General features: G+C 39.2%; 2 protein-coding genes across 2 annotated transcripts; one reads left to right on the top strand and one right to left on the bottom strand.

Annotated features, from left to right (window-relative positions):
• Positions 1-441: 441 nt before the first annotated feature.
• Positions 442-2,361, bottom strand: RNJ42_02261 (uncharacterized protein; the record flags this gene model as incomplete). Its single annotated transcript, XM_071052426.1, has 1 exon — positions 442-2,361. One exon carries the CDS (start codon positions 2,359-2,361, stop codon positions 442-444), a length of 1,920 nt encoding a protein of 639 aa, XP_070906273.1.
• Positions 2,362-7,491: 5,130 nt separating this feature from the next.
• Positions 7,492-11,229, top strand: RNJ42_02260 (uncharacterized protein; the record flags this gene model as incomplete). The annotated part of the gene is made up of 1 exon (XM_071052425.1): positions 7,492-11,229. The coding sequence occupies one exon, from the start codon at positions 7,492-7,494 to the stop codon at positions 11,227-11,229; it is 3,738 nt and encodes a 1,245-aa protein (XP_070906272.1).
• Between the last annotated feature and the right edge of the window lie 1,392 nt (positions 11,230-12,621).

Raw genomic sequence — 12,621 nt, 5'->3', positions numbered from 1 at the left:
TCAATAACTACAAGAAAGATAAAATATATAAATATAAATATTAATAATATAAATATAAATATAACTAATATAAATATAAATATAAATATAAATAATCTAAATATAAATAATATAAATATAAATAATATAAATATAAATATAAATATAAATATAAATATAAATATAAATATAAATATAAATATAAATATAAATATAAATATAAATATAAATATAATAATCTAATAAAAAGATAAAGAACGAACTTTTCAACCATCATAATGCAATGGATACGTAGAAGTAAATATATAGCCGATATTTTCGATCGAATAAAATTAATAAGAGTCCTATATTTTTGTAGATAAGCTTTTCCTAATAGGAGTATATGATGATTTCAGAATAAAACCATGAAATCTAGTAGCTATTGGTTTGAAGAAACAGCAGTAATAGTTTCTGTTCATATATTCATAATAGAATAACAGATAAAAATGTTGCTAACATAGTTACTAGATAGTTTACTCTTCCACCTACACTATCGGCACCGCCTAAAAATGTAATACTTGGTATTGATGGCCCATTATAGTTGCTCTTAGAATTTGTAAAAGAATTCTGCTGTCTGGATAGAGTAGGGGTATTCAACATTTCCTCTGATTGATCAGTTCCATCAACCAATAGTGACTCAGATGTAAGTATTTCTTTACTTCTTGTAGAAATATTATGAAAGGCTGTTTTAGTAGTTGTGCCTGGTGCATAGGAGGAGGTACTATCACCTTGAGAGGCTGGTGTCTCAACGACGAACACTATCTCTGGGGTGCTTTGGCTGTCAGACCCAATGATGTAGGTGGACAGTGTAGAGACAGTTGTAGTAATACTTTCTGTTCCCGGGATGAAACTGGTAGAGGTGGTGATACCTATGTCTGTGCCTGAGGCTGAGGAGGAGGTCGAAGAGGAGGTCGAAGAGGAGGAGGAGGTCGAGGAAGAGGTAGATGGAGGGGCTGGTGTCTCAACGACGAACACTATCTCTGGGGTGCTTTGGCTGTCAGACCCGATGATGTAGGTGGACAGTGTAGAAACAGTTGTAGTAATACTTTCTGTTCCCGGGATGAAACTGGTAGAGGTGGTGATACCTATGTCTGTGCCTGAGGCTGAGGAGGAGGTCGAGGAGGAGGTCGAGGAAGAGGTAGATGGAGGGGCTGGTGTCTCAACGACGAACACTATCTCTGGGGTGCTTTGGCTGTCAGACCCGATGATGTAGGTGGACAGTGTAGAAACAGTTGTAGTAATACTTTCTGTTCCCGGGATGAAACTGGTAGAGGTGGTGATACCTATGTCTGTGCCTGAGGCTGAGGAGGAGGTCGAAGAGGAGGTCGAAGAGGAGGTCGAGGAGGAGGTCGAGGAGGAGGTCGAAGAGGAGGTCGAGGAGGAGGTCGAGGAAGAGGTAGATGGAGGGGCTGGTGTCTCAACGACGAACACTATCTCTGGGGTGCTTTGGCTGTCAGACCCGATGATGTAGGTGGACAGTGTAGAAACAGTTGTAGTAATACTTTCTGTCCCAGCAGTATATGAAGTAGAAGTAACTGGATCTATTTCACGACATTGAGATAAATCGGGGTTATCAGGAAAGCTGTATAAATTACCGTTTAATGAAATCCCCGTACCATCCGGTGCAATCAAATCATAGTTCAAATTACCCCAAGATACTGCGTTCGTATAAACAACCTTTATTGGATAATACATACCTTGGATTAATTCAAAATCAACAGAACGAGGGTTGTATCCCCCAGTGTTCCATGGTAAAATACCATTTATAGAAAAGTCTTCACTACTAGTTTGAGATGAGTCTTGAGTACAGCAATCAAAGGCAGTACCTCCTCCTATTGTAATAACGACAGAATCATCTACAGATGGAATAGACAAAGTGTAAGAACCGGTTTGTGGAGCTTTGTAATAACCGGTCAATTCAATGGTAACATTTGTGATAGTGATATCTAGCCCATAATAATCTCGGTGAGTTACTTCAGGGTACGAACAAATAACAGAAGTATCATCTTTGCAGTAAAATTCATTCCCATTAATTAACGTACTGTCTTCACTGGTACACCATTTAATAATCGATCCGTCAACAATACAAGGCATTGGGAATGTTATAGATATGTCTGGAACTTCTGTTGTTTTACCGATCAACTGATGATATCTATATCCTCCAGCCATATAACTATCAGACTTATAACTGTTTTGGTCATACAGCTCATATGAATAAACTTTCGCAGTTAATCCGGGAATCTCTGATTGAAATATGACGCAACCTTCTAATTGAGTTGCATATGTCATGCGAAAGAACAAGCCAAAAATAATGGAAGAGACTAGCATAAAGTCAAAAATCATTGTTATTTTTGTTGTGTTCTTTCTTTCCATAATAAAAAAAAATTGACGAAATGTGCATAGCGAATATAAAATTTGTAAGTGAGAATATAACCTGTTTATATATCTACGAATTCATAACTTTTTGCTTTATTCCTCTGTTGGGTTTTGGGCGTCTATAGTACACTATTGACCAATACAATCTTCGGAATAATATTTGAGCCAGTTTCTCACTCTAAGCTAGGCGTTACTAACATGAAAACAGTCTATAGCGGAGAAAATTTGCACTCCGTTATATTGTGGCCGATAAAAGATAATTTTAATATTATTCAAAAAATTTCACCTGATGACCTTTGATTTTAATAAGTACATAGATACTCTCTCGATTTGCTAATAATAGGTATCGGAATAACAAACATAAAAAAAACAAAACAAAAGCTAGTACTATAGAAAATATAGAACAAAGAATACTGTCTGTAACGTTATTACTGAACATGCTACTTTAATCTTATTGTTTCCTATGATACTCATTTCTGTCTTCAAGAACTCATTTCTTTTCACAATTTAGTAGCAGTTTCAATTGAGTTGTAAGGCAACGAATATTCTAACCATAAATAGCAATATTGTCATTACCAATTAAGAAGTTGATAAACTTGGTTAAATCCTCCTAAATTAATTTTTTCTAAAATTAACTTGTTATACAACCAAACAATGTTTGAAAGGGCATAACTATTATAGAAAGCTTCACAAGTACTTTTTGTATATTCTATACTATTATCAGCAATTCTTATAACTATACTATCTTAGTATAATCACTTTAATGACAAGTAGGAACAGAGATAACAGTAAGAGAATTTTTCTTTTAATACATTACTTTCTGAACTAAAAGTTTATGAGTTGAATATTATTGGTAATATTGAACATTTATTTAGTTGTAGATGTTACCACGGCAATTTTTTTATTAAGAGATAAAACCTAATTTTCGGTATTATTCATTAGATGAGAAATACAGTTAATATGCTCTCAATGGTCAGTAGAAAAAATAAATTGAAAGCAAAATATTAATTATTCTAAGTTCATTCTCTCAGTTTTGAATTTTCTGTCCCTATACTAATTACCGACGAAAGCGTTGCAGAGCATAGATTAGTGAAGAACGGATCCGATGCTTACCGACAATGTTCTTCAAAAACTCACAGCTAGTATCGTCTTAAATTAACCAGCCCTTTGGATTAAGTAGGGGAAAATCTTCATTTTGCATTGAAATTATAACACCTTAACAGCATATTAGGCTGAAAATTTTCTTGAATGAAAAAAAAAAGAAAAAATTAATACGGCACCAATTACCTAGTCGTTTAGACAAAAAGAAAAAGTTACCTTTTTTTTTTTAACTTTTTACCTGCATTTACCAAATGGTGATCTAGAACTATAATGCCATCTCATTGAAGTTTATCGTGCTTGTACGATTGTTGCTTTGATTTTCAGTACGAAGAGATTATTGTTGCTATAAATAACGAGATCAGCCATTAAAGACTGGGCAAGAGGCGTTCTTATGATGAAAAAAAAGGCAGATCACTTTTTTTTGGTAACTTATAACAAATCCATTACTACCCCCTTAGTTCATCAGTTTAATTTTATAGTATCTATCAAGTTTCTACCTTATTTTCATTGCCATCTACAATACCAATATTTTCCCATCACAGCGTTAGTGTAAAGTAAAGAAATCACTATGCATATGTTTTGTTGCTCCACGGTTTTACATAACTGGATATTTCGGCCTATGTTATTGTTGGAAGATATCTATCACTATATGCATTTTCGAGTTATTATGCATGAATTGAGTTACAACAACAAAGGCATAAAGAAGGTATATCTATATAAGAGTAAATACAAACAAAACAGCCGAATATGCTATTCTAGAACATGCCAGAATTATTATGGTCCCTTGTTACCTCCCGTTTCTTTTTGATTATTTGATTCTATTAGATCTTACCCTTTTTTCCTATATGGGCAGCAATAATAGATTCTTAAAACAGTAGAACTAAAATAATTTGAAGTTTATTAAGAGTAACCACTATTCTATTTTTAGGAGAGTTTATTAAGAACATTTTTTAATTCTAATAAATGTTTTTCTTGCTTCCTCAAGCAATTTCTGCTAACACACCCATGATCCTCTATTAGAATCTCGATATCAGACATAAAGTTTAATAGAAGTGTCTTTAGTGTTTGCTCTAAATATAATATTTCTATTTATTCTAGAACTTAAATAGTTTTTAACCTTTCTCAAATGAGTAAATACAGCGCTTTTAGTGTTGTAACTGAAAATAAAATAAGGTTATTCTTAAAGAGGAGTTCCATTCGATAATTTTTTTTTCATTTTTAGGTTGCAAACTACAATATGAAACTATCCCCTAGTAAGAATGAATTTATACTAAAAAAGAATTTAGGCCGCAGAATAGGAAATCTGCTGTAATTATAACTTCTAAACTAAAAAAATAACTCTGGTTAAAAGAATAAATAAAAAAAAACATAGAAACTGCGTTAATAGTTATATAACGATGCAATTATCCAATTTCAGTGTCACAAAATAATAACAAAAAAAAAAAAGATACAAATAAAATACCTTTTTGGAGAAAATTTGCTATTGATAGTATACCTTTGGATAATTTTTATATATCATTTACTTAATGCCCAATCTTTCTAGCCATAAAAAATCTAACTCTTATTTGAAAGTGTAATGGTAACTTTTCTCTTAACTTGTTATTAAGTTAGTGTATTAAACATTAATATAAACATATATATATATATTATAAAGCTCAATGTATCATGAGCAAATGTTCCAAACTTTTAATAAGGCGATGCCCACTACAAAAAAAGTTCTAAGCTCTTTATTTACAATATTTTAATTTAACCAAAAATCAATATCTATTAATTATTAGAATACTTACTTTTAAAGCATAGTGTAACACTAATTTTTTTATTGAGGATGATATTCTTACTTAAATATCTACAAATAATAGATTGTGTAAGAAGAGGAGAACGATTTTGTAGATGTATCCTAAAGTAGTTATATAATAATTTGCAGAACCTGGGGCATGTCGGAGAGAAAATGACACAAGAAGAAAACTGTTAAATGATAGCGCCCCTCACCGGAGTTGAGATTAATAGAAAGTAAAATGGATTCTATTTACCACATGAACATATTACTTTGCCACTGGTTGTGCTGGGACACCCCCTAAACCACCTGTCTCAAATACATAACCGCCCATACAACCCCTCTGAAGTCGTCCACATCTTCAAAAACATCACCGTTAAAATCTTCGATATTTGTTGCCCCAGTACAGTATTTAACATCCAGACGCTGTCATACAAACATCCCTTCCAATCTGACCCTCAACCTCCTCACCACCCCACTTGTTAAGGTCGATATATTATTTGGATATTCAAACCCTTTCGGTTGCGGCCATATCCACAAGAAAGCACCGTTTCCCGTCCGATCAACTGTAGTTAAGCTTGTGAGAGCCTGACCGAGTAGTGTAGTGGGTGACCATACGCGAAACTCAGGTGCTGCAATCTCTTTTTTTTTTTAAAAAAATAGAAAAAACGAAATTTGCAAGATCTTGCGAAAAACGCGAGATATAGCTGTGAACGGCAACTGTGTGACTGCCTACGTATGATAGCATATAACGCATTGGGGGAACCTGCCTAACGTGTACTGAGATATGGCACCTGACGTAAAAGTTACCCGATTGATGTTCAACGACCATGAGTACCGTTCTAACAGAGCCATCTTTTCTATGAGCCACCACATATAACTGAGCAAAATTTATGTAAAGACCTCCTCAAATATGTGCTGGTTCGAGTCTGATTATACAAGCCATCCTAATGTCACTAGTTTCATTTGTTTTTGGTCACGAATTGCGTAGACAAAGTTCCGTGCTTACTAAAAACAAAGGTAATCTGTTTTACTGTCAGTTGATACCATGGTTGTACTCAAACGTATGTCAGGTTAGTGTATTCGATTATATAAAATGCTGGTTTAATTATCACATGATAAAATCTCTAAATAATGCTTGTATAAATCTTTTAAATAAAAAGAAAGAATGATCTTTGTTTCCAAGAAATGTCAAAGGGAAATCGGAGAACATACAAATAAAAGTTGGACAAAAATCCTAGTCCTACAGCCATAAAAACAACAGACTAGGAATCGACATACTTATCTTAATACAGGGCTTTGCCATAACCTGATGTTTTTTGGTATAAAATTTATAACATTCTTAACTTTTTGCCCTTTGAGCGGGATTTTTACAAGTTTTACATAAATAACTCCGTGGTGGATTTCAAGGGGGATTAATTAAACAACTGATGTAAGGTCACATTCAGTTTTTCTTTTCCTTCCTTAAATAAGAATTCCAGATATTCCCATTTATGCAAAAAGATATGTAAGGATTGTTTGTAGAAAATATATCAACCGTACATAAAATCATGCACCTAACATCGTTTTTGCTTCTATTCATGTAAGTGATTTAGGTGTTGCCCCTTGATGCAAATCCTCTTGTCATGTGAGCTTTAGCTTCCCTTTTTTCATTGGTGCGGGACCCTTGAAAGAAGCTTAGGAAAATCCTTTTTTGTGATTTTCCCGGTTGACAGGAAAAAAAAGTTTTACCGAGGATGGACAAAAATAAGGCCGAGACTACAAATTAGGAAATCAAAATACCTAAGATTAATCTAGTGTGAATTTAACCAGCAGGTTATCCATAAAAGAAAATAACTTCACTAGCCTAAATAATATCCCACCTATACCGTGACGGGATTATTGCCTTGGTGACTGAAAATAAAATATGCGGATTATTGGAACGTCCCATCTAGAATGTTATTGCCTGATGCAGTCAGTTATGATTTCTTTTTTTTCCTTCTAGTACTTAGTTTTCCCTTGCCTAAGACTGATGAACTTACTCATTTGTTTTGATTAGAAGTTATAATTTGTTCTAGCTGAACTGCAAAATACACCCAATGATTTTCTATTCAATTGCTTATTATATAAAAGAGTCTTGCTTCCTTACAAGATGTTTCCCACACTCGTCCTTTCCATACGTTTGGTATTTGAATACAGAAAGTAAAAAATTATAAACATATTTATTTTTGCTTTTATAATTTATGAATTTAATAAGTTTCCATAATTTGCTAGTGGTTTTAGAACTGACCTTAGTACTAAGTCAGAATATATCAAGTGATGCGACACTAACTAGTGACCAAATATTCACAGATAAGAAAAGTGATATTAATCCTAGGAATAAAAGTGAAGAATTGTTAGAGAAGGGTTCCAATAGCACATTCCTATCGCCAACAACAGTAAAGATTGATCTAGGTAATAACGTGACAGAATATGAAGTAATCAGCTATTGGCTAACCACTAATGAAAATGGAGATGTATACACAGACACTAACACCAGCGTGTACAGTCCTCCAGCCGTGTCGACTTGGTCCTCAGCTAACAACGAAGAATATTATGTGGAGAAGGATGTGATATCTTACTTTATCACCACTGATAAGAGCGGGAAAATCATCACCGAGAGTGATATTTTATATACTACTCACGACCCAACCCAATATGTGATTCTGACATACCCCCAGTCGAATAACATGACTTTGTATTTGATGGAAGTTTTATATAAATCCACATATACTGCTGGAGAGTACACGCATGTCGGTTGGGGTGGCTACATAACTTACCTTGTTTCTCCAGCACTTAGTACATCAGTAACAACCGACTCCGAGAAAGGTTATATCGAGAGGGACGTCCTATCATACTACTATACCACAGACTTTCTGTATCCATACAGTGCACACATTACATATAGAACTGCTGAGCACTACATAGAAATGATAAACGGTCATAGTAGTGATTACACCACTGTTGTGACACACACCGACGGCAGTGTTGAGACGGACTCTGTGCACTACGTGAACACCACCGACAGCAACGGCTCGACCACTGTTGTTCCAATCACATCCAAGATCGAGGGGCCAGGCGAGCACTACAGCGACTACACCACTGTTGTGACACACTCCGACGGCAGTGTTGAGACGGACTCTGTGCACTACGTGAACACCACCGACAGCAACGGCTCGACCACTGTTGTTCCAATCACATCCAAGATCGAGGGGCCAGGCGAGCACTACAGCGACTACACCACTGTTGTGACACACTCCGACGGCAGTGTTGAGACGGACTCTGTGCACTACGTGAACACCACCGACAGCAACGGCTCGACCACTGTTGTTCCAATCACATCCAAGATCGAGGGGCCAGGCGAGCACTACAGCGACTACACCACTGTTGTGACACACACCGACGGCAGTGTTGAGACGGACTCTGTGCACTACGTGAACACCACCGACAGCAACGGCTCGACCACTGTTGTTCCAATCACATCCAAGATCGAGGGGCCAGGCGAGCACTACAGCGACTACACCACTGTTGTGACACACACCGACGGCAGTGTTGAGACGGACTCTGTGCACTACGTGAACACCACCGACAGCAACGGCTCGACCACTGTTGTTCCAATCACATCCAAGATCGAGGGGCCAGGCGAGCACTACAGCGACTACACCACTGTTGTGACACACTCCGACGGCAGTGTTGAGACGGACTCTGTGCACTACGTGAACACCACCGACAGCAACGGCTCGACCACTGTTGTTCCAATCACATCCAAGATCGAGGGGCCAGGCGAGCACTACAGCGACTACACCACCGTTGTGACACACACCGACGGCAGTGTTGAGACGGACTCTGTGCACTACGTGAACACCACCGACAGCAACGGCTCGACCACTGTTGTTCCAATCACATCCAAGATCGAGGGGCCAGGCGAGCACTACAGCGACTACACCACTGTTGTGACACACACCGACGGCAGTGTTGAGACGGACTCTGTGCACTACGTGAACACCACCGACAGCAACGGCTCGACCACTGTTGTTCCAATCACATCCAAGATCGAGGGGCCAGGCGAGCACTACAGCGACTACACCACTGTTGTGACACACACCGACGGCAGTGTTGAGACGGACTCTGTGCACTACGTGAACACCACCGACAGCAACGGCTCGACCACTGTTGTTCCAATCACATCCAAGATCGAGGGGCCAGGCGAGCACTACAGCGACTACACCACTGTTGTGACACACACCGACGGCAGTGTTGAGACGGACTCTGTGCACTACGTGAACACCACCGACAGCAACGGCTCGACCACTGTTGTTCCAATCACATCCAAGATCGAGGGGCCAGGCGAGCACTACAGCGACTACACCACTGTTGTGACACACACCGACGGCAGTGTTGAGACGGACTCTGTGCACTACGTGAACACCACCGACAGCAACGGCTCGACCACTGTTGTTCCAATCACATCCAAGATCGAGGGGCCAGGCGAGCACTACAGCGACTACACCACTGTTGTGACACACACCGACGGCAGTGTTGAGACGGACTCTGTGCACTACGTGAACACCACCGACAGCAACGGCTCGACCACTGTTGTTCCAATCACATCCAAGATCGAGGGGCCAGGCGAGCACTACAGCGACTACACCACCGTTGTGACACACACCGACGGCAGTGTTGAGACGGACTCTGTGCACTACGTGAACACCACCGACAGCAACGGCTCGACCACTGTTGTTCCAATCACATCCAAGATCGAGGGGCCAGGCGAGCACTACAGCGACTACACCACTGTTGTGACACACACCGACGGCAGTGTTGAGACGGACTCTGTGCACTACGTGAACACCACCGACAGCAACGGCTCGACCACTGTTGTTCCAATCACATCCAAGATCGAGGGGCCAGGCGAGCACTACAGCGACTACACCACTGTTGTGACACACACCGACGGCAGTGTTGAGACGGACTCTGTGCACTACGTGAACACCACCGACAGCAACGGCTCGACCACTGTTGTTCCAATCACATCCAAGATCGAGGGGCCAGGCGAGCACTACAGCGACTACACCACTGTTGTGACACACACCGACGGCAGTGTTGAGACGGACTCTGTGCATTTCGTTACTACGACTGATAGTGCTTGTATGCCAGTTGTGTTTACCAGCACCTTTCAAATTGGTTGTAGTAATGAAGGTGACCACAACGGTGAAAACCCTGACTCTAGTACCAGCTCCATTGACAGATCTAAGGACAACTACACTACCAGCATAATGCACTCCGACGGTAGCATTGACACTGAGGTTGCCCAGCACGTTACTACCATGAACTCTGCTGATAATATCATCATTACTGCTGTAACCGAATTACCTGCTTCAACTATTGAAGATACTGGATATGTGTCTGACGGTGAGACAATTCACAAAGAAGTAATCATATCTATATATACAGACAGTGAAGGCCATATTGCCACATCTACATGGACTAAACTATACAAGACATTAGCAGGTGATAATTCAGTGTATTTATCATCAGAGCAGCAATCATCCACAAGACTGTCAACTACTTCCTCTACTAATAGTGTGAAATCTGTCATACCTGCTAATATTCCAAGCTCCTCAGGTGCTGCTATTAACAAAACCAGTGACCAACTAACTGTTATAACAACGAACGGACAAGAATTAACAGCTGTTGTATCCGATGTCACAAATGAGAATGCAAATGGTAACCCAACAACGCCTACTAAAATTTTTCCAACAACCCCAGCCTCATCTGGTCCCATCTCTGTTACATCTGTCACATATGGGTCACATCCAACGTCTCAAAGTATTATTTCGCCAAATATTGGTTCTCAACAATTACGCAACGAAGCCATTTCACTGGACACAGTACCATTACACTTTTACCTGTTTTCTTTAGTTGCCTTATTATTAATTTAGTTATTTTTGATCTACTCTGTTGAATTAAGAACGCTTTCATCAAACAAAACACATAGTATTTGTATCGAATATTATGAATGATACGTCTTTCCAGCATTAAGAATTTAATAATTGCATGCAATCCTTTCATTTAATACCATATGTATTGTTTAAAAGTATTATATATACTGTCAGTTACTAAATATGTTAATGATTTGCATGATCATAACGCACCAAAACATTAAATATTTTCTCATTATTATTATTCATCAAGCTAACTGGAAAGAAAAATTCATCCTTTAAAAATCGCATTACCCTGACAAATTGGTAGAAATGTTGAAAAATTTGCAATATTGAAATAAGAAAGTGGATGACAATAATAGATATTAGCTTATAAATACTATATGTATTAAAGTCATTTTTACCAAAGATAAAATGAGCATATTAACACGTGATAATACCATTACAAAAAATCGAAAGATGTATCACGCTCAGAATAATTTTAAGAGTACTTAGGAACAATCATAATTATAGTATTGAACCGAAATAAACTCTGAATTAAAAACTTTTTTTATCAGCTAAATAAATATTAACAGCAAAAAAAATTATGTTAAATTAGTATAAAAAAAAACAGAACATAAAAATTTCTATAAACCATAAAGTAAAGCAAACACACCAATTAAAATATAGTCAACATTTATAATAGGTTTATTAGGCATTATAAAAGAAAATAATAACAATGAAAGCAATATGATTAAACAAATTAAAGAAAATCAAAAACAAAAAAATAAAATAATAAGGAAAAATAACAAATACTGCATCTAGATGGTGAGTAGTCTGGGTGCTGTGGGGTCTGGGTGCTGTGGGGTCTGGATGCTGTGGGGTCTGGGTGCTGTGGGGTCTGGGTGCTGTGGGGTCTGGGTGCTGTGGGGTCTGGGTGCTGTGGGGTCTGGGTGCTGTGGGGTCTGGGTGCTGTGGGGTCTGGGTGCTGTGGGGTCTGGGTGCTGTGGGGTCTGGGTGCTGTGGGGTCTGGGTGCTGTGGGGTCTGGGTGCTGTGGGGTCTGGGTGCTGTGGGGTCTGGGTGCTGTGGGGTCTGGGTGCTGTGGGGTCTGGGTGCTGTGGGGTCTGGGTGCTGTGGGGTCTGGGTGCTGTGGGGTCTGGGTGCTGTGGGGTCTGGGTGCTGTGGGGTCTGGGTGCTGTGGGGTCTGGGTGCTGTGGGGTCTGGGTGCTGTGGGGTCTGGGTGCTGTGGGGTCTGGGTGCTGTGGGGTCTGGGTGCTGTGGGGTCTGGGTGCTGTGGGGTCTGGGTGCTGTGGGGTCTGGGTGCTGTGGGGTCTGGGTGCTGTGGGGTCTGGGTGCTGTGGGGTCTGGGTGCTGTGGGGTCTGGGTGCTGTGGGGTCTGGGTGCTGTGGGGT

This window comes from Nakaseomyces bracarensis, assembly GCF_045282275.1.
Source record: "Nakaseomyces bracarensis strain CBM3 chromosome Unknown Scaff9_0, whole genome shotgun sequence".
Classification (NCBI taxonomy): Eukaryota; Fungi; Ascomycota; class Saccharomycetes; order Saccharomycetales; family Saccharomycetaceae; genus Nakaseomyces; species Nakaseomyces bracarensis.
Note: the sequence above shows the minus strand (reverse complement) of the source record. Positions and strands in the feature narration are given on the sequence as shown.